The 27,391-nt window shown below is 45.9% G+C and overlaps 2 protein-coding genes across 16 annotated transcripts in view; one reads left to right on the top strand and one right to left on the bottom strand.

Moving 5' to 3' along the window:
* The window catches only part of PI4K2A (phosphatidylinositol 4-kinase type 2 alpha), a 35,215-nt gene extending 29,598 nt beyond the window's left edge, over positions 1-5,617 (bottom strand). For all 9 annotated transcript variants that reach the window (XR_014826723.1, XR_014826725.1, XR_014826726.1 and 6 more), the window contains exon 1: positions 5,164-5,617. Coding sequence is in view for 1 of the 9 variants with exons in the window: in XM_001929034.7 (XP_001929069.1) it covers positions 5,164-5,598 (435 nt within the window). In the remaining 8 variants the exon portion in view is untranslated. The remainder of the gene's footprint in view (positions 1-5,163) is intronic.
* An 8,610-nt stretch (positions 5,618-14,227) lies between these two features.
* Positions 14,228-26,121, top strand: MORN4 (MORN repeat containing 4). 7 transcript variants are annotated; one of them, XM_013990474.3, is made up of 6 exons: positions 14,228-14,392; positions 18,420-18,573; positions 21,742-21,783; positions 23,143-23,257; positions 24,450-24,559; positions 24,798-26,121. In XM_013990474.3, exons 3-6 carry the CDS (start codon positions 21,768-21,770, stop codon positions 24,944-24,946), a joined length of 390 nt encoding a protein of 129 aa, XP_013845928.1. In that variant the 5' UTR covers positions 14,228-14,392; positions 18,420-18,573; positions 21,742-21,767; the 3' UTR covers positions 24,947-26,121. The 7 variants fall into 7 exon arrangements, with proteins under 7 accessions (XP_013845928.1, XP_013845926.1, XP_084851135.1 ...); XM_013990472.3 differs by having other exon boundaries at positions 21,742-21,834; XM_084995009.1 differs by having other exon boundaries at positions 14,228-14,596; positions 21,742-21,834.
* The last annotated feature ends 1,270 nt before the right edge of the window (positions 26,122-27,391 follow it).

Genomic DNA, 27,391 nt, shown 5'->3' with positions numbered 1-27,391 from the left:
TATATTTTTGAAAACAACTTTGAGTGAGAAAACTGGCATTTACACTTTTGCGAACCTCCAATGTCTGGCTCAATAAGACAACTCTATTCTCAAATCTTCTGCTTTAACATTCAGCCTGTTTCGATATCACACATCATGAAGCCCCTGGAAATCTCCACGGTACACTCATAAGGAAACGAGGATGAAAAAGGCAAGTCTGTGTTCTGTATTAGAGGCTGGATGGAAACAGCACTCTTTGACTAGAGAAGCCTTATATACATGTTAACTCTTGCACAAAGGCGGCATGAGACCCTGAAAGAAGATAGGATCCAAATAAACTGCAGTAAAAGGGATTCGGCCTGTATTTATTCTCCTATCCACTGCCATCACCCCAATCTGCCTCGATTACAGCTTGTGGCTGGGGATAGCTCCCTATAACAGATGATGCTTAAAAATTTCCAGTACTACATCCATGTGTGGTATACAAACTTGATGGCCTCTTAACATTTTAGTAATAAAAATGTTATTATTATTTTTTTTCAATGAGAGTTGCTACATTTATTTCAGGTTCCTTCTTGGGTTTTGTTTTTGTTTTTTCTTTTTTGACACACAGGCAGTATGTGGGAATTCCTGGGCCAGGGATTGAACCTACGCTGCACAGCAGCAACCAGAGCCACAGTGGTGAGAACACAGGAGCCTCAACCCACTAGGCCATCAGAGAACTCTCTATTCTGTTTGTGATCTTTATTCTTTACCTGGCTATCAGTGTCATTTTCAATCAAGAGCATCAAATTCTCGGAGGGCACAGGTAGTTGGAAGAAGCACATTCAACATTACAACATGATTTTATATTTGAAAAATGGAAAATAATACTGTACTGTTTTCATGACAAATTCTTGGTGAATAAAGTATTTCTAAAAGGTGGAAAATTACTAATATAAGGCCAAGCTCTAAGAACATGTGAGTATCTGCACAAATGTGACAAAATACCAATTAGCATTATCTAATGAACTACTATTCTCAACAGGAAAGGATTATCTCAAAATTATACTACCTTTGCCTTATTCAGTGCCAAGTATCCAAGAAAGCTTAATCCAGAGGTCAGAGGGCATCTAAATTAAAAAGAAGCACTCTGGAGTTCCTGTTGTGGCTCAGGGGAAACGAATGTGACTAGTATCCATGAGGATTCAGGTGTGATCCTTGGCCTCACTCAGCAGGTGAAGGATCTGGCATTGCTGTGAACTGTGGTGTAGGTTGCAGACACAGCTCAGATCCCAAGCTGCTGTGCCAGCAGCTACAGCACCGATTCGACCCATAGCCTGGGAACCTCCATATGCCATGGGTGTGCACCCTCTCCCCCCTCCACCGCCTCCGGCACTAAAAAAACCACTCTGAACTCCTGCTAAGCAACAGGAACTATGTCAGCAGCTTTCATGTGTGATATCTCATTGAATCCTCTTAATAAACCAGTGAATCACATGCTGTTCTATGATATGGCAATATGCACATCTAGTATTATCAGCCTCTCAAAACCGAAAATGCCCCAAAAATAGTTTGGCAGGTGACTGAGCATGAGACCTGCTGCACAAGGATGTAGGTGAGGAGGGTAATATGAGCACCCTCAGCTGTGACTCCTGATCGAGCATTTTCCACTTTACTGTTCCAGGTCCCCACTTGTTCATCCTTAGGAAGAAACCATCCTAAACTGGAAAGAGAATCGAGGCTATTATCCTCAAAAACCTGTCAGATCATCCAGCTCCAAAAGTACCTGTGGCAGAAACTGCTGGTTCCCCCACTCTCTTTCCCTCTTCTTCCTTGGACACGGGTCCTTATTTTCAGCTGGCAAAATAAAGACTATAGTTCCCAGCCGCTACTGCAGCCAAGCTCTAGACAACAGGATGTAAGGAGAAGAGTCTGGTGCAACTTATAGGAAATATCTTACAGGGACAGGGCATCCTCTCCCTCTCCTCCAAAGGGCGGAAAAGCAGACAGGATGTCTGCAGTTTAAGCAGACTTCTTGGATCATGAAGTAGAAGCCACAAGCTAGAGCTAGCTGGCCAGCTGGATGGAAGGATGCATACTGTTCATAGTACATCCCTAATAAAGTGAAACGCCATGCCAGCTCTGAGCAGCCTGTAGACTCCTTTTATGAAGTCAAATACACTTTTACTCAAGTTATTATTATTATTTAAAATTTTCTGTCACGCAGAGCCAAATTTAGCCCTAACCAATATGGTACCTGAAAAGACAAACCAGAGATTCAGATGACTAACTCTGAGGCAGCAGGACATAGTGGTTAGAAGCATGAACTCTGGAGCCAGTCTGCCTGGGTTGGAATCTTGCCTCCCACTTACCAGCTGGGAGACCCTGGGTGAATTAGTTATACTGTGTGCCTTGGTGTTACTGTCTGTGGGGATAATAGTACCTCCTTCCAAAGGTGTTACAAGTATTAAGTGAATTATTATTTGTAAAGCACTTTAAATAGTACCTGGCATACAATAAATGTTAAGCGTTTTTTTTGTTGTTGTTGTTGTTTTGGCTTTTTTATTTTATTTTATTTTATTTATTTATTTATTTATTTATTTTGCTTTTTAGGACCGCACCCACATATGGAAGTTCCCAGCCTAGGGGTCGAATAGGAGCTGCAGCTGCCGGCCTATGCCCCAGCCAGAGCAACGCAGGACCTAAACCGAGTCTGCAACCTACACCACAGCTCATGGCAACACTGGATCCCCAACCCACTGAGCGAGGCCAGGGATCAAACTCGCATCCTCATGGATACTAGTCAGATTTGTTTCTGCTGTGCCACAACGGGAACTCCCAAATGCTAAGTATTTTTGTTTATTTATTTATTCATTCGTTTGTTTGTCTTTTTAGGGCTGCTCCCATGGGCATATGGAGCTTCCCAGGCTAGGGGTAGAATCAGAGCTGTAGCTGCCAGCCTAAGACAAAGCCACAGCAACATGGGATCAGAGCTGCACCTGCAACCTACACCACAGCTCAAGGCAATACCGGATCCTTATCCCCCTGAGCAAGGCCAGGGATCAAAGCAGCGTCCTCACGGATACTAGTTGGGTTCGTTAACTGCTGAGCCATGATGGGAACTCCAAAAGCTAAGTATTTTTAAATAAAATAAATAAACACACTTTGGAGCAGAACCAAAGATGATAAAACCAACTACAGCGAGTCTGTGGTCCAATACAATCTACCACAGCATTTAGGAAGTGAGCCTCTGCTCTGAACCACATTCTCCTCAATGGGAACAGGATGGTTAAATTAATAGGTTTTGTCCGGCCATATGTGTTTTGATTTCCCCTCTAAGAAAGGGCAGTGGCCAGGAAATTTGAGAGACTAAGATCTTGCAATTACCAAGAAGCATATCCATAGTCTGCCATTCTCTGTGGCTATGGACCAATGTGGTGGTACTTTACCTGCCAGATAGAATTGAGAGATCACGTTACACCCACATGTCAGAGCACCAGATCACTTCTTAGCTCACCTGACCCACTTTCCAGTGGCGCTGTAACAGTGTCACAACAGAAAAATGAAAACCTTCCTCCTACTTCTGTACCTAACAATCTCAGTCCCTTCTTACATCAGCCAACAAGCTAACAACAACAAAATAAAATAAAAACCACTCATATCTTAGATCTCATTCTGGTTACCAAATTAAAAAGACAAAAATATCTTGCATTAAACTTCAGGGCAAGGAGTTAAGGATCTGGTGTAGCTCAGGTTCAATCCCTGGCCCAGGAACTTCCTCATGCTGCTGGGGGTGCAGCCAAAAAAACAAAACAAAAAAAACAAACCCCAAATCAAAAGAAAACAAAACAAAAAACACTTCAGGACACCCACCTTTCTTTCTTTCTAGAAGTGACAGTTCCCCTTTGAGCTTTCAATTTAACTCACTGCTCTCTCATTTAAGGGACTTGGAAAGATTTTACTCTCAAAGCTTGCCCCCATCTCAGTTTATGTTAATTGAGTTGAGAGCAGATTTGCTCTCTGGTTCTTGATGGTAATTCAGGGACAACATCTGGGAGAATAATCGGACCCTTCAATGAACCTAACCAAGAGCTGCAAAGTGACCATCCATCCTGGCCACTCAGCACCACCCATCTGAAGAGTTACACACAGTAGAGACACAGGGGAAATTTGAGGGAGCTCTGATACCCACCCTTCTAATAACTATAACAATAATATATTTTTCCAATAAACCATACTGGTCCAGCCGAGAACTTTAACAGGGAAGACTTGATATTTTTTTGACTCACTGATATTCCAAAGATACCTCTAGTTTGATCTAAATGCCTTAAATTCTTCTGCAATTATCAAAAGTATAAAAGTCACTTGTCAGCTGCCCTGGTCGCTTCATGCCCCATTCCTTCCCATCCCCAACCTCCTTTAAATACATGCCAGTGATAAAACAGAGGTCAGCCAAACACTTCGCCTTCCTGAAAAAAGCAAACTTCTGAGTGTCCTAGGTAAGAAGTGAAGGTTAAAAGGTAGTTGATAGTCCCATGTTTCTCAAACTTCACATTCTAAACTGAGGAACCATAAAAGAGGATTTGAACAATTTCACAGAAGTGAGCAATGATCAGTACATATGAAACTGGTGAATCCACCCACTCTATCACCAACGTCTGCCAATAAGAGACCTGGGACGGTAGCAGGAGACATCTCCACAGCACAGAAAGATGGAAAAGAACCCTCAGAGCCCCTTATGGGTCACCCATTCTCCTCAATGCACAGCGACAACACTGGTTCTGTCCATAAAGAGAGAACGGGCTTAAATTTGTTAAGTCAGTGGACAAATAGCAGTCTCTATAGTTTAAAGCTCAGGAACCTAGTAGAAAGCAGCATTTCCCCGCGTTTCTGTCCAGAGGCCGATTGCCCCACCACACTGCCGGGCCCTTCGCCTGTATCTGGTCAATTTCCTCTTTTCATTTTCCGCTCCCTCCTCCCCTCCCAAATAAGTTCTGATTTATTTCTTCATTCCGCAGAGCTTCTCCATCTCCAGTCCTCAATGGCACTCCAAAATCCTGCCAAGAGGCTCGGCACTATGAAGTTTATCCCTTTTGCAGCCTTTCAGCCCCCCTTCTCCCTATGGCTGTGCGAAGCCTCAAACTCGCCCGGCAGGCCCACCCTCCCCGAAGCCCGCGGCCTCGGTCCCCAGCCCGCTCTCACCCCCTGAGGGTCTTTGACGAAGTAGCTTCCGCTGGAGCCCTGGTAGATGCGCTCGGGGAAGATGCAGCGTTCTATGGCTAGCTCGGCCTGCCGCACCACCGCCTCAAACTCGGGGTCCTCCGGGAACTCGTTCCGCTCGCGGTGGGCCTGCGCGGCATGAGCCGCCGCCGCGGCCTGGGCGGCCAGGGCTTGGGCCTGTGCCGCCACGGTTTGGGTTTGACACTGGGCCGCCGCGCCCCGGGCCCGATCCAGCAGTGGCTGTCTTTCCCGGTCGTGGCCTGGTGAGCCCGGCGGAGAGGGGGCTGGGCCGGCCGCCGACGCCACGCGGACCGCGCCCCCCGGCACCTGCGGAAAGTGAGCGCCCGAGCTGGACGGGAAGGTGTAGTCCGGAGGTTGGGCCCGCTCGGGGGACACTAGTGGGCTCGTCTCGTCCATCCCTCAGGCCGCGGGCTCCGGGACCCGGTGCGCTCCACACAGCTGAGCTCCGGCCCGGACCAATCCGCGACACCCCCCAACCCGCGCCTGGCCAACCAGATTGCGGTGCTTCTTGGCCCCGCCCCCACCCTCCCTGTTTACTTGGCGACGAGTAGGCACGACCCCTCGCGCGCAAACAGCAACCAATCAGAACCAGCGCCTACGCAATCGCGGCCTCCGCAGTTTTCGCCCGTCACCTTCTGTGAAGATTGCGCATGCTCCAAGAGTCAGCGGCGGGTCAGACACGCCCTCTGCTCTTTCGATCCTACTCTGCACTTAACTTCCGATTGCCTGCGCCTGTTTGGGAACCTTCAATAAAGCCGCCTACCTCATCAGTCACTCTACTTGACTGCCTATTATGAACGAGCTGAGAGACTGGAGAACTCTTGATCTGGAGTCGTTGCATCGTGCACTCATTCATTAAATATGTATTGAGCACCTCCTGTTTGCTGGAGAGACAGAAGAGAAGCAAAGAAACAAACATTTCTACCTAAATAAAAAGTTTTGTTTTTTTTTTTTAACTCTAGTCTTCATGTAGCTTACACACTGCCTGACCCAATGCTTAGAGCATATTTTTTTGGTTTTTTTCCTTTTTGTACTTTGAAGGCTGCCCCCGCAGCATATGGAGGTTCCCAGGCTAGGGATCCAATCGGAGCTGTAGCCGATGGCCTACGCCATAGCCGCAGAAACGCCAGATCCGAGCAGCGTCTGCGATCTACACCACAGCTCACCGCAGCGCGGGATCCTTAACCCACTGATGGAGGCCAGATATCGAACCCGCGCGTCTTCATGGATGCTAGTCGGGTTCGTTGACCGCTGAGCCACCGAGGGAACTCCTAGAGCATATTTGTTAATTGAAGAAAGGTATGGTCCCACGAGACTAAAAAATTCCAGGAGTTCCCGTCGTGGTGCAGTGGTTAATGAATTCGACTAGGAACCATGAGGTTGCAGGTTCGATCCCTGGCCTTGCTCAGTGGGTTAAGGATCTGGCATTGCCATGAGGTGTGGTGTAGGTCGAACACGCGACTCGGATCCCTCATTGCTGTGGCTCTGGCGTAGGCCGGTGGCTACAGCTCTGATTCAACCCCTAGCCTGGGAACCTCCATATGCCACAGGAGCGGCCCTAGAAAAGGCAAAAAGAAAAAGAAAAAAAAAAAGAGTCCATGACCTTTTTTTCATCACTGTAAAACCTCAGTGTCTAAAAGTACAGTGGGTGCTCAGTACATTTTTGTTAGTGGAAAAGAGGACCATGTAGTCCCTGCCCACAAGCTGAAGACACACAGCTCTCTGAGGCCTAGAAGAAAAAGAGCCGATATTGAGAGCTGGAAACTCCATATTAAAAGTTCAGTGACTTGGAGGTTGGTTGGAGAGTCAGCGAGGGCCTCAAGTTCAGCGTGTGCTGTGAGTTGTCTTAAAGGAGGAATGTAATTAGGTCACTGGAGGGCACGGTTACCCATGAAAAATTAGTCAGTATTCAATCTAAGAAAGAAATGGAATATTTTATTCAAAACAAACCTGAGGATTATAACGTGGGGGACAGTCTCTCAGAGAGGTCTGAGAACTGTCCTGAAGAGGTGAGGGGAGGTCAGTATATATGTGATTTTGAGGAATAGGTACTACAATCAAGCATACATCTTGGTAGAAGGTTATTGCTATTCACAAGCAACAGATACCTAGTTAATGGTTTTAGTGCTTTTCTAAGTATGGGAAGATGCAAAAAACAGGTTCCTAAAATTTCTCCTGGAAATATCTAACTAAGGGCTGTGAGTTTTCTCAGAGCACAAAGTGCCTCATCCTGATCTTCACCCTGAATTCCCATCGTGGCCAATAACTTGCAGTGGCTGATGACTTGATGCTTGTAGAACTGGATATGAGCAACATTCTTTGCTTTACAATCCCTGCTTTTTGGTCTTAATTTCAGCCAAAGTTTGAGAGGCATTTCGTGACTAATTTGCCTCATGGCACCAGGTTGGGTGAGGACTTCACTAACAGACCATTCAATCTGCTATTACTGTAGGTAATCAGCCAAGACCTACTGTATAGCACAGGGAACTATACTCAATATTTGGTAATAACTATAAGGGAATAGAATCTGAAAAAGTATAAATATATACACACACACACACATATATATATCCTGAATCACTTTGCTGTACACCTGAAACTAACACGACCTTGTAAATCAACTGTACTTATGGGGAAAAAAAAAAAAAGGACTCGGGAGACAATCTGAATAGGGTCTATTGGCCAAAGATGAGATGGCCTGAGCATTAATAAAGATAATAAATGTAGGCGTTCCCATCGTGGCACAGTGGTTAATGAATCCGACTAGGAACCATGAGGTTGCGGGTTCGATCTCTGGCCTTGCTCAGTGGGTTAAGGATCCAGCATTGCTGTGAGCCGAGGTGTAGATCAAAGACGCGGCTCAGATCCCGAGTTGCTGAGGCTCTGGCATAGGCCAGCAGCAACAGCTCTGATTCGACCCCTAGCCTGGGAACCTCCATATGCCTCATGAGGGGCCCTAGAAAAAAGACCAAAAAAAAAAAAAAAAAGGTAATAAATGTAACAGAATTGAAAAAAATATGCTTTAACTGGACTAGACCCTGTTAACTATAGCCAAAAGCCTCTGGACTATCTGTCTTATTAGTCTGTTACCATCCAGGAAATGGTTCTTTTTTGTTGTCTTTTCCCATATCTAGAATTGCACTGTTACGTCACTGATCTTATAGGACTGTATGTTTGGTCAATCATTTCAAGTCGCCTAGTCATCATTAGTTTTATTGGTGGCTCGGTCACACATTTGATAATGCAAGAAATGATAACCCTGTAAAATAGGCAGAATACAAGTAATAGAGCTGGTAACATGAACATAGTCATACGTAAGTAGTTAAGCCAAGAACTTCTATTAGGCTCACCTCAGTATCTCCCCAGGTCATCCAATCAGTTTTGTTTTGTTTTGTGGGGATTTGGGGCTTTTTTTTTAGGGCTTCACCCTTGGCACATGGAAGTTCCTGAACTAGGGGTCGAATCAGAACTGTAGCTGCCGGCCTAAGCCACAGCCACAGCAACACCAGATTTGAACTGCGTCTGTGACCTACACCACAGCTCATAGCAAGGCCGGATCCTTAACCCACTGAGCAAGGCCAGGGATCAAACCCAAGTCATCGTGGACACTAGTTGCGTTCATTACTGTTGAGCCACAATGGCAACTCCCAGCTGATCCGTTTTGCGCTAATCACTATCTTTAAGGGAAATGATATATTGGGACTGGACATAAAGTTCACCAAAGAGGGCTGCACACACAAGGATTGAGAAAAGAATGTTATTGTCTAAGGAGTTATATGGCTGGCACCAGAAGAAGAAAAATTGATCTTTATGGTCGAGCGGGTATTTCTGCCTTTGGGAAGATCTTGTTCAGGTATAATGCAGATACACAGTGCACACTAAAGAGAAAGAAGGAAGCCCAAACTGGCAGAGAGAATTTTTGTGTTTACGTTTTTCTTATCCTGCTGTAAAATGTGAATTTTGTTTCATCATAGGAAATAGAGGGAATCAGAGACATCTGAGTTTGAACTCCAGCTCCACGCTTACTACTGTGTATGTTACTTAACTCTCTAAGCCTTAGTTTCCTCCTCTATGAAGTGGGAATAATTATCCCTTCTTCAAATGGTTAAATAAAATCAAGATCATGTATATGAAGCACTTAGTATAGTGCTTAGCACATAAAAGGCACTCAATGAATGGTAGGTTTTTGTCACTGCTGAGGTTATTGTTGATGTTTTTGTTTTTCTGTTTAAAGTAACCAACAGACTAGAGGCATGGATTTTCACAAAAGATGATCATCTGCATAGTAACCATATTTAAAAATCATTCTTTTTTGTTTTTCCTTTTTATGGCAACACTTGCAGCATATAGAAGTTCCCGGGCCAGGGATTGAATCTGAACTGCAGCTGCAACCCATACACTCTGGGTCCTTGAACCCATTATGCCTGACTGGGGATCAAACCTGCACCTCCACAGTGACCCAAATCACTGTAGTCGAATTCTTAACCCACTGTGCCACAGCAGGAACTCCAAAATCATTCTTTCGTGAGTCAAACTATTGCTACAAATAACTAAAAGTACTGAAGTGAAAGAACTATTGTTTAATTGTATGTATGGTGTTAAAAAGCAAAATACAACTGGATAAATTTTCAAGATCTTATTGGTTTTATTCAGTGATTCATGATTTTGGCAGCATCCCATCTAGAAGATAGAAAGGAGTTCTGAGGAGGTGTACAAAATGAAAGACCTGGAGTTCCCTTTGTGGCTTAGTGGTTAACAAACCTGACTAGGAACTACGAGGATGCAGGTTCGATCCCTAGCCTCAGTCAGTGGGTTAAGGATCCGGCATTGCCAAGGATCCAGCGTTGCCATGAGCTGTGGTGTAGGTTGCAGAGATAGCTTGGATCCCATGTTGCTGTGGCTGAGGCTGTGGTGTAGGCCTGCAGCAGTAGCTCCGATTGGACCTCTAGCCTGGGAACTTCCACACATGCCACGGGTGTGGCCCTAAAAAAAAAAAAAGGCAAAATGAAAGACATTTATAGGCAGAAGGGAGTGGGCCAAGGAAGTTAGAGCGAAAAGAGGATTGGCTGTGGTGAGGTTCACGTTCCTTTAAGGACCAAGATGCCAAGGTCTATCAGAAAGATTACCTCACTAGTGCTGACCAAGTTATTTATTTATTTATTTGTCTTTTTGTCCTTTTAGGCTGAGGCTTATGGAGGTTCCCAGGCTAGGGGTCCAATCGGAGTTGTAGCTGGTGGCCTACACCACAATCACAGCAACTGGGGATCCAAGCCACATCTGCAACTCACACCACAGCTCACGGCAATGCTGGATCCTTAGCCCACTGAGCAAGGCCAGGGATTGAACCTGCAACCTCATGGTTCCTAGTCAGATTTGTTTCCACTGAGCCATGATGGGAACTCCCTGACCAGGTAATTTAGATTGTCCAGTTTAAGATTCTGTATCTGGGAGAGGCTGAAACTATAATTAAGTAAAATATTAAGTTTGGGTTTAGTTACGTAAGGCTTAGCACAATTGACTCCACTGGAGCCACTTGTTTTTAACAATGCAATGACTTAAACTTTTTTTTTTTTTTTTTTGTCAAATAAACTATTCCAGGCAAAGGTCTCTACAACATGGTTCAATTTCCTCTTTCAATAACAAGATTTTTTTTTGGGGGGGGGCATGCCTATGGCATGCAGAAGTTCCCAGGCCAGGGGTAGAACCTATGCCACAGCAGTGACCCAAGCCATATCAGTTACAATCCTGGATCCTTAAACTGCTGAGCCACTGTGGACATGCATTTTCTTTTCCTATCCAGACATAGAATAATCAAATAATACTTGTCTCTTATGTCTTAGGGACCATAGCCACAAAGATGATCTCAGTATTATTCATCTGATCTAGCCCCTAAGTTTTACATATAGTCAAGAAAATCTCCAAGATTCAGAGTTCTCTCTTGAATTCTGAGTTTCTCTCTATGGAAAATTTTCCTGTATCTGCCTCTTAGAATTTGCTTTTCCTTTTACTGAAAAGGGTCAATACATTCCCTAAGAGCTAGCACTTACCAAACGCCAGGCAAGTTTTAAATACTTTGTATGGATTAAGCCATGTAACTGGCATTATATAGCCCTTATGATGTTGGAAACTGAGTAAAGTAACTTGCCTATGGTCATGAAGCTGCAAGTGGCAGAGCTGGATCCAAATCCAGGGAGACTAGTTCCATGCTTTTAATATTATATTGCTTCTTATTAAACATGTCTATGAACTATGCCTCATATTTATCCCTTTTATTTCCATCTTCACTGATGTCTCATTAGTTTTGAGACTCTCAGTTTGTCTTAGCTACATGATTAGAATAGTTTCTGAGTTCTTCTGCTTCCAATAGCTCTCTGATCGTCTCTGGGTATTACTGTAGATTAATTTTCTTTAAAAATTTTGGTTTTATTGTGTCACCACTCTGATCAAGAAACTATGTTTTTTATTGTGGAAAAATACATGCAATATTTATCATTTTAACCATTCAAAAGTCTATAATAAGTGACATTTAATACAGTCACAATGCTGTGTAACCATAACTACTATCTGTACCCAAAGCTTTTTCATCATCCCAACATAAATTCAGTACCTATTAAACAATAACTCCTTCTTCCCCTGGCTCTTTGTAACCTCTATATTTCTACTTTCTGTTTCTACAAATTTGCAGATTCAAGAGAGTACATTTGGCAAACCATATCCTCTAATTTTTCAGGTCTTTGCATGATTTAATCACAATCTATTTAATCTTATTTCTTCATAGTTTCTAATATACATTCTCCAGTCTAATATTTGTTTTGTCTTTTTTTTTGGGGGGGGGAGCCCCGAACCTACAGCATATGGAGGTTCCCAGGCTAGCAGTCGCATCAGAGCTGTAGCTGCTGGCCTATGCCACAGCCATGGCAACATCAGATTCCAGCTGAGTCTATGACCTACACCACAGCTCACAGCAACACCTGATCCCTTAATCCACCGAGTGAGGCCAGGGATCAAACCCCCATCCTCATGGATAACAGTTGAGTTCGTCACTGCTGAGCCATGAGGGGAACTCCTTAATGTTTGTTTTCTTTTTTGCTGTTGTTGTTTTGCATTTTTTTTAAAGGCCACATCTGTAGCATATGGAGGTTCCCAGGCTAGGGGTCATATTGGAGCTACAGCTGCTGGTCTATACCACAGCCATAGAAACTCATGATCCAAGCTACATCTGCAACCTACACCATAGTTCACGGCAACGTTGGATCCTTAACCCACTGAACAAAGCCAGGGATGGAACCCACATCCTTATGGATCCTAACTGGATTTGTTTCCACTGTGCCACAACAGAAACTCTCTAATATTTGTTTTTTTGATACTCCATTCCCTCAACTACTGTAATTATGCCTCTAGTTAACATCTCACAGTTCAGCATGTTGAACCAGTGATTTAGAGCTGGACTGAATTTTGTAGGTCAACTAACCAAACTCATTTCACAGGCTAAAGTGTTTAATAACTTGCTTGAAGTCACCCACAGTTGGCGGCAGAGATGGGGTTTGAATATAGTGTCCAAGTCTTTTAAATCTACAGTTTATTGAGCACTTAGAATGTGAGATACAGTACTGAGCATTTTGTATTGTATTTTCATACAAGTGTCAGGGAGACTATGTCATTATTACTATTAACATCCTATTCTGGGAGTTCCCATTGTGGCTCATCGGGTTTATGAACCCTGGACGAGTATCCACGAGGATGTGGGTTTGATTCCTGGCCTTGCTCAGTGGGTTAAGGCTCTGGCATGGCTGTGACTGTGAGCTGTGGCCTAGGTCGAAGTTGAGGCTGGGATCATGCGTTGCTGTAGCATAGGCTGGCAGCTACAGCTCCGATTGGATCCCTAGCCTGGGAACTTCCATATGCTGCAGGTGCAGCCCTTAAAAAAGCAAAAAACAAAACAAAACAAAAAACCCTATTCGACAGACTAGGAAATCCCAATTCAGCAAAATAATTTGCTTACTCTCTTTGTAGGCTTGTCTTCTCTTAAAAATTAATTATAGGAGTTCCCGTTGTGGATCAGCAGAAACGAATCCGACTAGGATCCATGGATGTAGGTTTGAACCCTGGCCTCTCTCAGTGAGTCTGGGGTTCAGTGTTGCAGGTGAATTGTGGTGAGGGTCCAGAAGTGGCTCGGATCCGGCATTACTGTGCCTACAGCGTAGGCTGGCAGCTGCAGCTCTGATTCCACCCCTCGCCTGAAAACTTCCATATGCCACCGGTGCAGCTCTAAAAAAACAAAAAAACAAAACAAAACACCACAATTAATTATTGTCTTGAATTTTTCCGTGTGCATGAATATTTTCTTCTCCATAGCTAGGCAGTAAATCCTAGGAGAGCGGTAATCATTTCTATTCCAGCCTGGCAGGACCTGGCATCACGCTGCATTCGCATTGCTCGGTAAGTAAACATATGGATAAACCGGTTGGCGTGCATGGTTATTGGGAGGATTTGCTCCAATCTTGGAGCAAACTGTATTTTAAATACAAAGGATATGAGTAATGACACCACCACCATAAATCCCTATAATGAGTGCAAAAAAAAAGTGCCCTGATATCACAGTGCTGGCACAGGGTTGACACTCATTAAACTGTAGTTGCCCCGTCTTGCGCTTTACAGTTTACAAAACTGCACCTCAAAAGCCGATTTGGGGTTCTGTCCTTCAGCTCCGCGGAGGTGCCATTAACTACTGTGCAGATCTAAGTGGGATCCGAGCCGCTGGAGTTGGTCACTGTTACGTCCGACACAGGTCTGGTTTTGTTTGGTTGGGGGTTAACATTTCGGCTAGGGTGCCTCTAGGCAGGCAAGACCTGAGTTCTATGGGTGGATGAGGTGGGACCTTAGGTCAGCCCCACCCTTCTTTAGGATGTTCCGCCAGGGGCTCCCTAGACACTCCGCCCCACACAAAGATGGCGCGGAGCCCGGGCTGGACCAATGGAAAGTGGCGTTGCTCCCAGTTGCCTAGGTAACAGCCAATGGGCCGCGGGAATTGTGCTCGGTGCGGCTGCAGGGGATGGCGGCGTCAAGTCGGGCGGGCACTGGAGGTGGTGGCTGAGAGGCAGGTGGCAGGGGCGAGCCCGGCGGAGCGGAGGTCCGGGCCTCTGGAGCCCCGCGTCGGGGCGAGACGGTCATCCCGGAAGGTTGAGCCCAGGTTGGCTGGCCGCGCGGGTGGGAGGGAGTCAGGGGAATGTGGTCGGGGAGGAAGGCACTGAGGGGCCCATCCTGAGATGACAGCGGCTGTGAAGCGCGGCTCCATCCTGGAGTGGGGGCGGTGGCTCTTCGAGGGTCCCAAACCTGGGCCTCCCGTCTCCACCGCGGGGTCCGAGGCCCGAGAGAGCCCACGGCGTCCAGGATGGTGAGTGGGGTAGGTGGGGGCTATATGAGGAGGGGATGCCATACCTGTGTGAGTGGAAGACCCCGCCCGCACGGGAGTGCTGACCCAGGGTGGAGAGAAGGAGCGGCGCTGGAAGGCAAGAACCGGATGGGAGAAGAAATGGGGAGGTGGACGGGGAATTGTTGCCTTGTTGCAATCTAGGGCTTTGTTGGCTCCGGCCCGCCTCTGTCACACTCTGGTGGAGAGACGTCCCCAACACACGTCGAGGCTTGGAAAATGGGATGCTTCAATCAGTTAGTTGATGGTGCTATCCCTACTGTCTGGCAACTCCAAATTGTTTTGGTACCAGCGGGAGTCATTCGGCTCTGTTAGAACCCGGCCCAGGCATTTTACTTTCTCATGAAATAGAATAGTGTCTATTCTACTGTCCCGGCAGTCCTTCTCATCCAAAGACGTCTGGGGTTTTTTATTTGGTTTGTTTTGTTTTGACCTTTCTGTTGTCAGGATTTTCTTCCCACTTTCTTCCATCAAACTGTCCCACTGTATTCCCGCTGACTTTTATCTAGTGGCCATACATTTGTTTACTTTTCCAGTCCAAGGAAGAATGAGTGAAAGAGACTCACAGACTCATAACAAGGACAGTTATTTTAGGCTCACTTAAAATACTTTAAAAAGAACACTTGACCTCTTGTTCTGGGTTCCTTACAAGCCTGATCTTTGTTCATTAAAGCCTTCAGTTTCTTCTTTTTAGGATTCTAAAAGCCTAAGAGCTTTTATAATTGAAAGAACTTTGACAAGATTGTCATACCCTGAGGAGGGTGGCTTTAAGGGGACACTGTGAAGGTATATGTAGATAGTAGATGCCTCCAAAAAATATTCTTAAATTGAAAATCTTTTCCCCTTTATGTTAGGTTTTTTAATCCTCTGAATTTGGAAACAGGTTACCGGGAATGCATAAATGTTTTTTAACCAGTTTGATTTCTGAAATAAAAAAAAAAAGGCAAATGGAATGAAAACAAAAGGTCTCTTTACTGTCTTTGAGTTCTATTTGGAAATGTCTGGGGCAGGAGAACATAAAGATGGTATGGATATAGTCTGTTGTGTAGACTGATAGTGTGTTGGCTTACAGGGATAAAATAGTTATTTTCTTTTAGATAAATGTTTGGATTGATCCTTTGCAATCTGTCTATCAAGAGAGAGAAAGGGTGGACATCTGTCTAGAAGCATGAATTGTCTTGGCTTTGTAACTAGATTCCACATGTATATCTGAAGCCTAAACTCCTAGGCCATCTCTTCTCTTTGAAAAAAAAAAGGTGTTTTTTGTTGTTGTTGTTCTTTTTTTTACTGCACCAGCGGCATGCAAAAGTTCCAGGGCTAGGGATCAAACCAGTGCCACAGTAGCCACCTGAACCATGGCAGTGGTGTGTTGCTGGATCCCCAACCCACCGAGCCAGTAGGGAACTCCTTTGAAAAGATTTTTTGAGTGGCTGATAAAAATACTGACTTGCATCCCTTATTCAATTACTGGGTTTTTAAAAAATCTTCATCAGCACAGCTACATATATATATATATATATATATATATATATATATATATAGTCTTTTTGCCTTTTCTAGGGCCACTTCTGCAGCATATGGAGGTTCCCAGGCTAGGAGTTGAATTGGAGCTGTAGCCACTGGCCTACACCAGAGCCACAGCAACGTGGGATCCGAGCCGCATCTGCAACCCACACCACAGCTCACAGCAACACCGGATCCTTAACCCACTGAGCAAGGGCAGGGATCGAACCTGCAACCTCATGGTTCCTAGTCGGAGTTGTTAACCACTGCGCCATGAAGGGAACTCCACAGCTATACTTTTTTAAACTAGATTTGTCTCAGTGATCATGGTTACTAATGAAGTTCTTTTTTTGGGTCAGTGGCTACACAGCTATTAATTAGCATGGCTAATTACAAAAGTCATAAATGAAAACCCTGACGCTGTCTCAGGCAATGCCAATATCAATTATTTGGACGCACATTGACGTTTCTAGTCTAATGTGTTCCACCGAGGCCTGAGACCCATGGAGTATACATGTGTTTCCTTTCATTAGCACATCTGATTGTGCTCTTGGGAATGGATATCATTTTGACAAGCAAGTGTTGAAGTTTTTGTTTTGTTTGTTTTGTTTTTTGTCTTTTTTTTTAGGGCCGCACCTGCGGCATATGGAGGTTCCCAGGGAAGGGGTCTATTCAGAGCCGTAGCCACCGGCCTACTCCAGAGCCACAGCAACGCCAGGTCTGAGCTGCATCTTGGACCTACACCACAACTCACGGCAATGCTGGATTCTTAACCCACTGAGGGAGGCCAGGGATTGAATGTGCAACTTCATGGTTCCTAGTTGGATTCATTTCCGCTGCACCACGACAGGAACTCCGCAAGTGTTGAAGTTTGCTGTATTTCCCTGGAACAAAAAGAAATGGGAATTTGCCGATGCACTTTTGAAAACACATGAGAGGATGGTGGCAGGGTTAGGTTCAGAGATGATGTTCCGGTTACAATTGCTATATAGCCAGTTACTCCACACTCAGCTGCTTAAAACGGCCACGTGATGCTCACAGATTCTTTGGGTCAGGAATTTGGAGAGAACCTCATGAGGATGTTCTCTCTCTGCTCCATGATACTTCAGCTGGGGTACAGGCTCAGCAACTGGGGGCCGGAATCATCCTGAGGCATCCTTCACTCACTCCTGGTGCCTGGGGTAGGATGATTCACAGAGGGGTTTGCCAACGGGGAGCACCAACACATGTGGCTTTTTAAGTGGCTCGGCCTCCTTTGAGCAAGGTAGCCTCAGGAGAGTCAGACCTCTTATGTGGTAGCTTCCGTCTCCAAGCTCAAGATGGAAATTGCATGACCTTTTATGCTTTAACCTCACAACACACCATCGCTTCCATCACATTTTTTTGATCGAAGCAGTCACAGGCCTGGCCTGTTTCATAGGTGAGGAGTTAGGCATTACTGTTTTGATGGGCCAGTGTCAAGGTCAAACTAGAAGACTCTGTAAGACAGAAGATATGATTGCAGATATCTTTGGGAAGTACAGTGCACTATATTCGGTCATAAGGAGATCATCTTTCAAGTTTCACCGGCTTCTTTGAAATATTTAGGACATATTGCCCAAGAGCTAACAACGTACCAAAAGAGTGGTTAGGTTATTAGGTTATTAGTATTAGGTTATTAGGTTACTAGAGGGGCTGGCTAGTACTTGGTCCATAGATAATTCTCAAACTGGAGAAACAGTGTTCCCTCACTTTCAAGTTCCTTCTCCTGGTGGGATGACACTATGTGGAAGTTTCATGAAGCCTTGAGAAGAAGAACGGGTACAGGAGGCAGCTCTCCTGAGCCCCTGTGTTATCAGTCTGACTCCACAAATTGCACTGCAGTTAACTCCTTCCAAAGCACTGAGTGAATATGAGTAAGCTAGCTGCTGCTGAGCACTTAAGGGAAATATCTTTATCTCATCATCTTCCTATAAAAATGTCTTTATCTCATCATCTTCCTATAAAAATAATGATTTTGTGTTTGTGTTTCAGAATGGTTGTTTAGTCGTAAGATTTAGTAGAAGATGCAACCATTCACATTGCGACATGTTTTGAAGGAATGAAATAGTTCAGACTTGTACCCTAAGCTGACTTTTAGCACTCTGATGTCATCAGTTCTGGGAAGAGCTGATGGTGGCCTCTAGCAATCAGAATGCTTATTTGGACTGGAAAGAATTTTCCTTTGAGGTTTTGATGGAAAACTGCTTCTCTTTCTCTCATTAATGTTGTATTTGCAATGGAGTCATGCCGACCTCTGCCCCAGGCATACTCTGATGCTGGGCTGATGATAAGAGGCCCGGAGCCTGAAATTGGATGCTGACCCTGCTGAACATTGATGAAACAGAGATGGCACACCAAGATGGCATGACCTCTCTGAGAAAATAGCCCCTCAGAGCTTGTGAGGGACTTTCGGACAGGTGAGGGATCTTGAACATGGAGTTCCTGAGTCACTGGAAAGTGAGAAAATCCCTGGAGGACCTATGGGAGCACCACCAAAAGAGCTCCCACAAAGCTGGCCTTCATTACGGGGGGTAGAAATGACTGTCCCTCCATATTTGGGTGAGAGCACAGGGATTAACTCCTCTGTCTTCAAGCTGAGATGACACTAGAGCTTTGAGACAGGGCCATCTTCTTATATTTGTCCATATATATATATATATAAAATCTCCACATGTATATGGGCAATATTACAGTGGAATACTATTCAGCCATAAAAAAGAAATCTCACCATTTGCAACAGCATGGGTGGACCTAAAAAGTATTATGCTACATGAAATAAATCAGAGAAAGATAAATGCAATTTGATTTCACTTATACATGGAATCCGAAAAACAAAACAAATGAATAAAGATAAAATAGAAACAAAGTCATAGACATGGAGAACAAACAGGTGCTTGCCAGAGAGAAGAGGGGTAGAGGAGTGAGAGAAATAGATGAGGGAGATTAAGAGGCACAGACTTCCAGTTAAAATAAAATGAAAACAAAAACAATGAGGGGGAAGAAAGAGGGAGAGAGAGAAATGAAGAGAAAGAAATAGAGATTGTATTTTTTTAAATATGTTGAATGATTCTGTTTGTTTATGCTCTATGATGTTTTGGGTATCTTAACTCCTTATAGGATATCCTGACTATAAACCTTCATTGTGAAGCCATACATAGCCAGTCTCCAAATGTTACTGGGTTGTTTGCATGTGTTTATCCTAAGATGTCTCTTAGTAGTCATTCCTGCCCTGTTACCCTCTTATCTGCCTAGTTCAGGCCTTGATCTCATACCTGGGTTTATCAGTTAGCTTTTGCTGGTTAATAACACACTGTCCTCAAAACATAGTGGCTAAAACAACAACTGTTTCTTTAGTCTGTGGTTTTCTGGGTCAGTAATTTGGGGCTGGGCTCAGAAGGGCAGCTCTTCTCGTCTTGCCTGAGCTCACCCCTGCATCGGTGGTCAGCAGGGACAGCTGCTTCCACTTGGCCTCTCACCATCCAGCAGACAGGCCAGGGCTAATTCACATGGAGGCAGAACGGTTCCAAGTGCAGCAGTGGGGCAAGCCCAGCAAACAAGCTCTTTTCAAACCTCTGCTACCTCCCCTTCGATAATGTGCCATTAGCCAAAGCAAGTCAGATAACCCACCCGGATCCGATGGGCAGAGGAATAAATCAACTGCCTCTCAGTGGAGGATCTGTCATGTCACGTTGCAAGGGTGTGAATGGAGGGAGCGTAATTTTTGCTTATTTTCACAGTCACCTGAATTATCTCACCTCTTGTTCTGCAAGCTTTTCTGGCTGTAGTTTTTGGCTGTTCCAACCCATCCTGCTTCTCGCTGCCACATTCACATTTTCCCTAGACTCTGCTTTCATATCACAGCCCTGTTCAAAACCCTCAGAGGTTTCCTCTTCTCCCCACTTTATCCACTATCAGCTCTTCTGGCTATCTTTCAAAGGTCTCCTTAAACTGGCCTGACTGTCAAAGCAGAGCACAAGGAAAAGGCACTAGCAGCGGTCAGAGGAGGCGTGGGCACGAGTTCCATCCCCCTCATCACTCACCGTCTAGTTTTTAACTTCTTTGGGCTTCTGTTTCTCCAATTGTTTCTCCCTCCAAAATGAGAGAGTTTGGATTTAAATTCTTTTTTTTTTTTTTTTTTTTTTTTGGTCTTTTTGCCTTTTCTAGGGCTACTCCTGCAGCATGTGGAGGTTCCCAGGCTAGGGGTCTACTCGGAGCCGTAGCCGCCAGCCTGCACCAGAGCCACAGCAATGCAGCATCCGAGCTGTGTCTGAGACCTACACCACAGCTCACGGCAACACCAGATCCCTAACCCACTGAGCGAGGCCAGGGATTGAACCCGCAACCTCATCGTTCCTAGTTGGATTCGTTAACCACTGAGTCATGATGGGAACTCCTGGATTTAAATTCTTTTCAGATTTAATATTTAGGATGAGTATACAGAGATGAATTTATATCCTGTTACTTCCTAAATAAACCTTCAACTCTCCTCTAAGACCCGCTTCTCATGTCTCACTGCGCATCTCATGTTTATGTTGCTCTTGATGCTTTCATTCCCCATGTTTTCTGAGTCTGGAATTGCCCTTTGCGTTCTTTGCTGCTTGTTTTACATTCTCTCCATCCCTTGTCTTTGTCATCCGTGCCATTCATTTTGGCTCTTAATTGTATTATCTCTTGTATTATTCAGTGTTTCAATTGTCTTTTTCTTTTTCTTTTTTAGGGCCACTCCCACAGCATATGGAGGTTCCCAGGCTGGGGGTCGAATTGGAGCTACAGCTGCCAGCCTACACCACAGCCACAGCAACACCAGATCCGAGTTGCATCTATGACCTACACCACAGCTCACTTGCCAGATCCTTAACCCACTGAGCGAGGCCACTGCGTCCTCATGGATACTAGTCAGATTTGTTTCTGCTGAGCCACGATGGGAACTCTTCGATCATTAGTCTCATCAGCTCCATTACGCACTTGTTGAAGGATGAGATTATGTTTTATACTTGACTAAGCACGTAGTAGGTATTATGCAAGTATTTACAGATTAATCCTAAATTTCCATCCCAGGTCTTAGAAAATTTGAACTGGCTGAAAAATTTTAAGGCAAGTAGGAAGAGGAGTTCCTGCCATGGCTCAGTGTTTATTGAAACCGACTAGGAACCATGAGGTTTCGGGTTCGATCCTTGGCCTTGATCAGTGGGTTAAGGATCCAGCGTTGCTGTGAGCTGTGGTGTAGGTCGCAGATGCGGCTCAGATCTGGCATTGCCATGGCTCTGGCGTAGGCCGGCAGCTACAGCTCCGATTAGACCCCTAGCCTGGGAACATCCATATGCCTCGGGAGTGGCCCAAGAAATGGCAAAAAAGACCCAAAAAAAAAAAAAAAAAAAAAAACAAGTAGGAAGAGAAGACTGCTTGGGAAGAGGTGGTGATGGCAGTGCTGGTGGTTGGAGAGGTGGGGATTTTTGTTAAATGTACTCACAGCAGTGCATACCGACCAGGCTGGTAGCCTTTAAAGAGGTATCTACGAAATCGCTTTACAGGCCTTTCTTCCAGCCATCCTGTGACACTGGTTCTCCTCTGCTTGTTTCCTGCAGTTTTCATCCATCTGGAAGCTGTCACGATGACCCTGACAAAAGGTTCCTTCACCTACTCCAGTGGGGAGGAGTATCGTGGCGAGTGGAAGGAGGGTGAGAGGACCCGGGGTGGGGGGTTGTCCAGTGATGAACCCACTTCATTGGGTTGAAGGGCAGATACATCAGGATATATAAGCCAGTTTTGTAAGTCTCCCTTTCTGGCTGTGAGATTGAATCCAAATAGTGCCTTTCCTTTGTTTGATTTTCGGATTATAAATAAAGAGATTAGAAAATGCTATTGCTACTCCAACCTCCAGAAATAAGTTAAATCTTCGTACTTCTAAATTTAAAGTGTTTTAACACTCTGTTTTCCTTTGGTGGTATTATTTGGGAGTCGTTTTTATAAATGCTAATGTACTCAGCAGAGCAAAATGAATTATTTTTAGTGCCCATAAATTAGAAAGTGCAGATTCATTGCAATGACTTGATTCCAGTGAATCTTAAAAAGTTACAGAAGAAATTAGGGCAGACACTCAAGAGCAGATGATATTCATTGCCTTGAATTTCCTGGGACAGCTCTTTACATTTGGAAGTATCTATTCATAGGAATGGCAAAATTCCTCAGGGCCTGAGACTGTACAGGAAGGATTTTAATGATGTTCCATTTGGGAACAGCCTGGCCACTTAAAAGTCTCATGGGTCCAATCCTAGCAACCCAGGAACTGCCCCGAAGGAGACTTGCCTCTCTGTAGCTGTGCCAATGATGTGCAGTTCACACTGTTTCCAGACGCCTCACTCTTTTCATTCAGCTGGTGAATTCTTGAGCCTTGAGAGAAATTATGCACATTTCCAGTCTTTTCTCCCACCTCCCTACCACCTGCTGTCTTATTTTATTTTATTTCATTTTACTTTATTTTATTGTACTTTTGTCTTTTTAGGGCGGCACGCATGGCATATGGAGGTTCCCAGGCAGGGGTCTAATTGGAGCTGTAGCCTCTGGCCTACACCAGAGCCATAGCAACGCAGGATCCAAGCCGCATCTTCGACCTACACCACAGCTCATGGCAACACTGGATCCTTAACCCACTGAGCAAGGCCAGGGATTAAACCTGCAACCTCATGGTTCCTAGTCGGATTCGTTAACCACTGAGCCACGATGGGAACTCCTAGCTATTGTGATTTTTAAGTGCTCTCTTATCTTTCATTCTTGGAGAGTCCTGCTCCAAACTGATGGTTGTGACTTAAGGGAAGATCCTAGGAGCCAGCTTATTACTCTGGGCAACAGTTCCCTGCTCTGCTAATGTCACTGTTTCTCTTCTTTTCTTTGTCGGTGGGGTGACATAAGGCAAGGGATGTTAGACCATGAGAGGGGACCCTGAAGCTGCCCCATCCCAAGCTGACACCTGTCTTCTCTTTGCTCAGGCCGCAGACATGGTTTTGGTCAACTGATGTTTGCTGATGGTGGCACCTACCTGGGCCATTTTGAAAATGGGCTCTTTAATGGTTTTGGGGTACTGACCTTCTCAGACGGCTCGAGGTGAGTCCTGGGTCATTCCTTTCTCAGCCTTAAACGAGGGAAGGGAAGCTCTGATCTAAAAATGATAGTGACCGAGTTCCCATCCTGGCTTAACAGTAAGGAACCTGACTAGTATCCATGAGGATGCAGGTTCGATTCCTGGCCTCACTCAGTGGGTTAAGGATCTGATTTGGCTGTGAGCTGTGGTATAGGGCGCAGCCTTGGTTTGGATCCAGTGTTGCTGTGGCTGTGGTGTAGGCCGACAGCTACAGCTTCAATTCGACCCCTAGCCTGCGAACCTCCATATGCCACAGATTTGCCCCCCGCCCCTGCGAAAAAAAACAAGAAAAGAAAAGAAAAATGATAGTGATGGAGTTCCCACTGTAGCACAGTGGGAGCTATGGTAGTATCTCTGCAGCGGCAGGAACCCAGATTCGATCCCCAGCCTGTTGCCATGGGTTAAGGATCCGACATCGCTGCCGCTGTGGCATAGGTCACACCTCCAGCTCCCATTTGATCCTTGGCCCTGGAACTCCATACGCTTTGGGGCAGCCAAGACAGAAACAAATAATAAAATCAAAATAAAAATGGCTAGGGATAAATATCTGGTCGAACTGGAGCTTGTCCTAGGCAAGGAGTGAGTATTCATTCTTTTACTGGTTACTTTAAAATAGATCTCAAGTTTGAAATGGCGAGAAGGTGAGTGACCTCCCACCCCATCGCTCTGTCTTTGGGTTATTTCCTTGAGATTTGGGCCTCATTTCAGACACACTCTGACCCTTCTCTGCTGGCTGGGAGTGGGGGTGGGTGGGGGCGGGTGGAGCTCTGGAAGAGTGTAATTAGCTTTGCTCCTTGGCGTTAGTAAACCACACGTTAGGTATTAGTGGCAGCCTGGCTCAGGTATCCTGGCCAGCTCACTCCCCCCGTCAAGACTGGAGTTCTCGTCGTGGCACACTGGTTAGTGAATCCGACTAGGAACCGTGAGGTTGCGGGTTCCATCCCTGGCCTTGCTCAGTGGGTTAAGGATCCGGCATTGCCGTGAGCTGTGGTGTAGGTCGCAGATGCGGCTCGGATCCCGCGTTGCTGTGGCTGTGGTGTAGGCCGGCGGCTACAGCTCCGATTAGGCCCCTAGCCTGGGAACCTCCATATGCTGTGGGAAGCAGCCCTAGAAAAGGCAAAAAAAAAAAAAGACTGCTTCCTTGTGTTTCTGCAGGTATGAGGGCGAGTTTGCCCAGGGCAAGTTCAACGGTGTCGGAGTCTTCATTCGACACGACAACATGACCTTCGAAGGGGAATTTAAAAACGGCCGCGTGGACGGTTTGGGTAAGTTACAGTCCAGCAGGATGGGCAACCGAGGCGACCATAACAGCACAGAGGGGCACCTATGCAGCTCTAATCCTTCTGTGGATGCCCAGCATTCCATAGTGACCGCGCACTGATGCCAGGCCCTTGGGCTCACAGAGAAGAGCCACAAATTTTGCCTTCCCTCAGTCCCTGCAGTAGCTGACCTCTGAGCCACTAGTGCCACTGTCACTCCATATTTTCTCTCTTCCCCTCAAAGGCCTGCTGACTTTCCCCGACGGTTCTCATGGAATACCCCGAAACGAAGGTCTGTTTGAGAATAACAAGCTCTTGCGGCGTGAAAAGTGCCCCGCAGTGGTTCAGCGGGCCCAGAGCGCCTCCAAGTCAGCCAGGAGCCTCGCGGCCTGAGGGCGCCACGCCCAGCTGACCAGGAACCAGGAGGGCCCTGCCACCCGCTCGAGGTGAACCAACAGACCGATGTGAAAGGAGATTTGAATGACCTGGGAGCGGAAGCCCTGGGAGTGGCCCCATCACCTGCCAGGCAGGGCTTCGATCTCAGGCGGGAGGCCCCTGCAGCTGCAGTTACCTGCTCTGTCCTTCCCCTCTCTTGCTCGTTGGGTCTCTCCATCCCTAACACTCTGGTCCCCCAGCACAGACCAGCTGCTGCCTTCCTCCCACTTCCTTTTCTGCCGAGTGATGCAGAATCTCTCCCTTCTGCTTCTCATTGGGGCAGATGATCCCAGCCCCAGATCAGGGCCAGGGCTTTGTGCCGCCCTGGAAAGAAAGAAGGGAAACGACAGGGGCAGCTTAGACATACATCACTGCGGTCCTGTGAAAGTCAAGGCCACAGCTTTTCTGTCTCTTACTCCCTGGTTCGCTTCTGGTGGCCGTGGTGGCCCCAGGCTTCTCCCTTGTCTGACCAGACCAGTACTCGTGTCCGCCTCCTGCTCCTGTGGGTTCCGTGAAGTGCTCCTTCCCTCACCCTTGACTTTACCCGCTGTCTTCCTTACCTGAGTTCCAGCAGATCATTTGGGCCCCTTTTTCCTTCCTTAGACCTGGGACAGGATCCCTCTAGTCAAAAAGAAACGGATGTAAACAGTCACTGTATGAGTTTGTCACTTACTTCGGGGCAAAGAGCAGACATCTCTGGACAGCGTCAGGCCCTATCACAGAGTGACCTGAATCCTTAGGAGTGGCTTGGGCCGACATGGATCCTTCCCACTGGACCAGTAGGTCAGGCCCACCTCAACCCCTTGGCGTTCAGGTAGAATTGGACCCATGCTGGACGGCAGTGAACTAAAGAGCGTTGGGTTCACTGGAACTCTCCCACCGTGAGCCTTGGCCATCGGGCCTCAGGATCAGATCTTGACCAATAGGATCCCTGCACAGTTCATCACAGAGGCCTCCCATGACCCTGTGACCCAAACACACCCCCACCCCCACCCCCAGCCCCTGATCCTCACGCTCAGTGTCCCCTCCACATAGATTGTGGTGGAAATTATAGCCGTGTGCCTCTGTTTATTCTCTGACTTGTACTGTAGAAACAAGTGTTTATGAGGAATAAACAAATCACCAGAACTGCCTATAGTTTGTTTTCTTGACTCTCTTGCTCTGTATTCTTAGGAATATTGACCTGTTTGCTGTTTCTAAAAAGTTAATCATAGATGGAGGCTTGAAACTGACCTTGCACACTTTACTACCTAATAGCATCTAATTCTCGAAACCTCTGCAGGGTAGGAACATTTTTTTCAAAAGAAATCAGCAGGCTCAGGTCACCCAAACTAGGGAGTGGCAGAGCTGGGTGGGATTTGTATCCTGGGCTTTCTGTACTCTTCTTACCTTGAGCATCCTGGTGCCCACGGCCTGAGACCAGATGTTGTCACACCTGCTGGGTCACCTCGGGCAAGTCTTGGCACATTCACCTGCCACGTTAACCCTTTTACATACGTGATCTCATAAGCCCTGAGAACAAAGTACCATTATTATCCCTGATTACAGATACGGTTCAGGACAGTTAAATTATTCTCCAGAGTCCTGCAGGCACTAAGTTGCAGAGCCAAGAACTTCAGCTCAGCCACTTTAAGCCCAGAGACTGAACTCTTCAGCCATACACTAGCCTGCCTCCCTAGCCCCTTTTGCGCCTTCCTAAACTTGATTCTCATCTGAGCCCAGACCCTCCAGAAGTTGTGTGTGAGGCAAACCCAGGTGCTCAGTTTCTGCTGAAGGTTGATACGTTTTGTACTCTCTCCTCTAGCCCTTGCCCTAAAAAAGTATCTGTTTACCTTTTGTGTAGTGTGTGTGTGTGTGTGTGTGTGTGTGTGTGTGTGTGTGTGTGTGTCTTCTTTTAGGGCCACACCTACAGTGTATGGAAGTTGCTAGGCTAAGGGTTGAATTGGAACCACAGCCTCCGGCCTACACCACAGCCACAGCAACGCAGGATCTGAGCCACGTCTGCAACCTCTACCACAACTCACAGTAACTCCAGATCCTTAAACCCGCTGATCGAGGCCAGGGATTGAACCCGCATCCTTGTGGATACTTGTCGGGTTTGCAACCCACTGAGCCACAATGGGAACCTTCCTTTTTAACCAAAAGAGTTTTTTTTTTTTTTTTAAAAATTCATCTCAGGTTTTCTGCCACTAGTCAGATATCACTGAATAAGATTAAACATTTTAGAGAAAAGAGCCTTTTAAATTAATGTGGTAAGTGTTTTTAAATATCCCACTTGAACCTTTTTGTCTCTTACCTCTCTCATTTAAAACCTCAATAAGCTTTTTCCCTAGGCTGCCAATAATCTCTTGCCTATGTTTGCTCAGTATCCTTTGGGCCTCTCTCAGAGCTGCGAAAAAAACA

This window comes from Sus scrofa, chromosome 14, assembly GCF_054392235.1.
Source record: "Sus scrofa isolate SSC_HxYL_T2T_F1_AM1 chromosome 14, Sscrofa_HxYL_maternal_Yorkshire_Landrace_v2.0, whole genome shotgun sequence".
Classification (NCBI taxonomy): domain Eukaryota; kingdom Metazoa; phylum Chordata; class Mammalia; order Artiodactyla; family Suidae; genus Sus; species Sus scrofa.
The sequence above is the reverse complement of the archived record's forward strand: the minus strand, read 5'-3'. Positions and strand labels throughout refer to the sequence as shown.